The sequence below is a fragment of the Typopeltis vanoorti genome, chromosome 7, assembly GCF_054136105.1.
Source record: "Typopeltis vanoorti isolate ZY-2024b chromosome 7, IOZ_Tvanoo_1.0, whole genome shotgun sequence".
Lineage (NCBI taxonomy): Eukaryota > Metazoa > Arthropoda > Arachnida > Uropygi > Thelyphonidae > Typopeltis > Typopeltis vanoorti.
Window position 1 is genome coordinate 151588902 of NC_143555.1, and position 3421 is coordinate 151592322.

Consider the following 3421-nt stretch of genomic DNA (forward strand, 5'->3'; position numbering starts at 1 on the left):
AATAAAAAATTATTCAATTTTAAATAACCAACTTAAATATGCTGTTTATCTTCTTCTATTAAATTATACTCAAGCTGTAATCAATAAAAATTGAATTCCTAATTCCTCTTATTCCACAAAGGCCGAAGCAGATCCATTTAACCCTAAAAGTAGAAGTAGCCAATCTCCACTCTCAGCCACAGATAGCCGGTTCGAGACTATCAGTGATGGCAAATGGCATCCGGAGAATAGACTACGATAATAAGTGACATCATCATGTAGCCTTAATCTTAAACAGATTATACCGTTGTCTGAAAGAATGCCATCTAGTGTCGAGTTTCAATACTGTTTCTATATATTTTTAAATTTAGAAGGATGTTTTGAAAAATAATTAATTACTTACATTCATTATCATAATCCTGACAGTTATTCATCCGTTATGGACAACTAAAATGTCTTGAATTTGAAGTCTGATATTACAAAAATTAAAACCTCTTAAATGTTAAATCATCCAATTTTTCGTTTTTGTGTGTTATGATTGTTCGCAGTGCAGACTTTCGACTAAACGGTTTCGAAATGGCAAAAAAAGCGAAACATTTTGTTTTTTCTGAATAAATTGCAATAAATTCGATGTTATTTCGAATCACATTTATTAAGAGAACGTTTACACATCAATCAATGTCTAGTGACTTTCAGCGAAATCGAAACTGAATACTCTCTTAAGCATAAAAATAAATACTCTCTTATATCAGTAGAAGCTATCTCGGTTTAGTTCTCCTCAGCTTTCATAAGTCTGTAAACTCCATTTAAGATCGGCTTACTCTTCTCGGGATGACTTACATCTCTTGCCTAACTAGAATAAGCAAACTGTGTGCATACTCTCCAAGTAACCTGGTGTCTTTTGTTCAGCACACATCACTTCGTAGAACTTCTTAGTCTTGGTAAATCCCTAATGCTCAAAACCATACGACAGCGTGATACTTCTTTACAACACCAATTACAGAGGTTAAACTAGAAATTTATGATGCTGTACAGAAAAGAGCATAGCGCGAAATAGATGACGACTCTTTCCCACTCTCAATAACTCCATCTCTTTGCTTTCTCATAGTAACGTTTCAATATTATGAGGCTCTGTAGTTTATTCACCTGTGCTTATGGACCTGCATTGAACTGTTCTCCAACATTTCTTCACCTTTCTGTAAACATGTGAGAAGCAAGCAATTGATGATCAATATATACAAACTTTACCTTGAAATTTATGAAACGACTTTCTCTTCTTCCTCTTTCGTTAAATCTTCACAGAATGTCCCCTAAAATTTTGAGAACATCAACTGAACTAAAGACACCTAAAGAGGTCCCTTCTTACTAAGTAGCCACGTCATCACAAAGGCACTATTGCTACAGGGCATTGCACTTCGTTTATGTGATGGTGATATTAAAACTAAGAATATAAACTTGATTAGAGGTTTGATAGTTTGTTTATTACAAATTATTACATAGCTTTAACATGAAAGTAGTTTTTATTTTGGTGCATATGCTAAATTTGTGTTATGTTTACAATTAAAAAGCAGTCGAAGAGTTCATAGACATCCTCTGGTAAACAATATTAGCCTTAGTTCATAGAGATGATGTCGCTTTGGATAACATATTTCCTTTTCTTATTTCTTGGAAGAATTTTTCCCCGATGCAGAGAGAATCAAATGAGAGTGAATGCAAAGTATCCTATTTAATACATTGAAATCATCTTACCCTTCATTTCTGAGGAAATCTTCAAGAAACAGTTCCAATCTTCTGCAGTATGTTTCAGTTTTTTTTCCTATCTTCATTTATGGCGTTTACTCACGTAGACACATTTCACGCGAAATCATGGAGAGAAATGCTAATCAGCTTCCAAATGATGAACTCACTAGCCATGATATTAGGATAATGTGTCATCTGCTAACTTCCATGTTATTGCAAAGATGATTTTTTTAGTTAAAATAGTTGATTAAAAAAAACATTAGTCTATGAACTTTTCGATAGCCTTTTATAAAACTTGAAATATTCAACTTATAATTCATTTTTATTGTTTGCAGGTATTTTTGGACAAATTCCACACAACATGACGAAACCAGTTGCATTCCAATACATCGGTGGAGTCTTTTTCCCCACTTTCTTTTCTCCGGATTGCTTTCGTTCTGCACTGCACTACAAACCAAGACCGGATGATATCATGGTAACAACTTACCAGAAATGTGGCACAACTTGGATGCAAAACATTCTCGTTCATCTGTGCCGCAAAGGCGTTCCCCTTAATGATGCATTCGAATTCTTTAAGGCGTCTCCTTTTATAGACTTGATTGGAACATCAATAATGGAAGATTTGCCTCGTCCATTTCCCATCAAAACGCACATTCCTTTAAGTAAACTCTCCTTCAGTCCCGAAGCCAAGTATGTTTACGTTGCAAGAAATCCTAAGGATTGCTGCGTGTCTTACTTCCATCACTTGAGAATGCTTCCCGGATATGAATTCTGGGATGGCAAATTCGACGATTACTTCGAGCAGTTTATGCGAGGAGAAGTAGAAAACAACAGCTATTTCACCCACGTGTTGGAAGGGTACAACCTACGCCAACATAGCAACGTTTTCTTTACGACATACGAAACCATGAAGAAAGACATTCGCCAAGTAGTCCTGGATCTAGCAAGATTTCTGGGAAAGGACCACATCAGTTTATTGGAAAGAGATCCTACCGTCCTGGATAGCATTTTGGAACACACCACCTTCGAGAGCATGAAGCAAAATCTGAATCATCGTTTTGAAAATATATTGGTCCCGAATCCCGAAGACCTGAATTCCCCTTTGGTCCCAGAAGGCATCAAACATATGATGAGATGCATAATGAAAGTTGATTTACCAATATCAAAACCAAAATGTGAATTCGTCCGTAAAGGTCAAATTGGAGACTGGAGATCATTGTTTTCCGAAGAGCAGTCGAAAAGAATAGATGACAGATTCAATGAGGATTTCAAAGGAACAGAATTGATTGATCACTGGAAAGACATTATGAAGTTTTAACCTCTGATATCAAAATAGGAACTTAAATTTCTTGTAATTAATAATTGAATTTTGAAACTTTTACAAATGGTGATTTCAATAATTGCAATGAAATATATATATATCAGGGGATAAATTCCGGGTGTGCTAAATGTTTGATGTGCACACCCACGAAATAGAAATATCATCGATATTACATTCTTCTATTTATTCCTGTTAAAGACTTCCCTATTTGTTTCCTGGTTTAGTGTGATTCCTAATCTTAAATACGATATTCTAATGCTAAATGACGAGAACATTTTTGGATGCATAAACATTGCACCAGATTCGAGTTAATAGCCAGGTTGTGCGGTCACAAATACAGAATGTTTGAGGCATTTAAACAGAAGTGAAAATGGCGCAGCG

The 3421-nt window shown here is 35.3% G+C and overlaps 1 protein-coding gene across 1 annotated transcript; it reads left to right on the forward strand.

Annotated features, from left to right (window-relative positions):
- Positions 1–2079: 2079 nt before the first annotated feature.
- Positions 2080–3110, forward strand: LOC150105208 (sulfotransferase ssu-1-like). The gene has a single exon (XM_090396193.1). The coding sequence runs from the start codon at positions 2081–2083 to the stop codon at positions 3035–3037; it is 957 nt and encodes a 318-aa protein (XP_090252319.1). The 5' UTR covers position 2080; the 3' UTR covers positions 3038–3110.
- Positions 3111–3421: the final 311 nt, after the last annotated feature.

Coding starts and splice junctions, on each gene's coding strand:
- LOC150105208 (XM_090396193.1), top strand. CDS start 2,081: ATGACGAAACCAGTTGCATTCCAATACATCGGTGGAGTCTTTTTCCCC.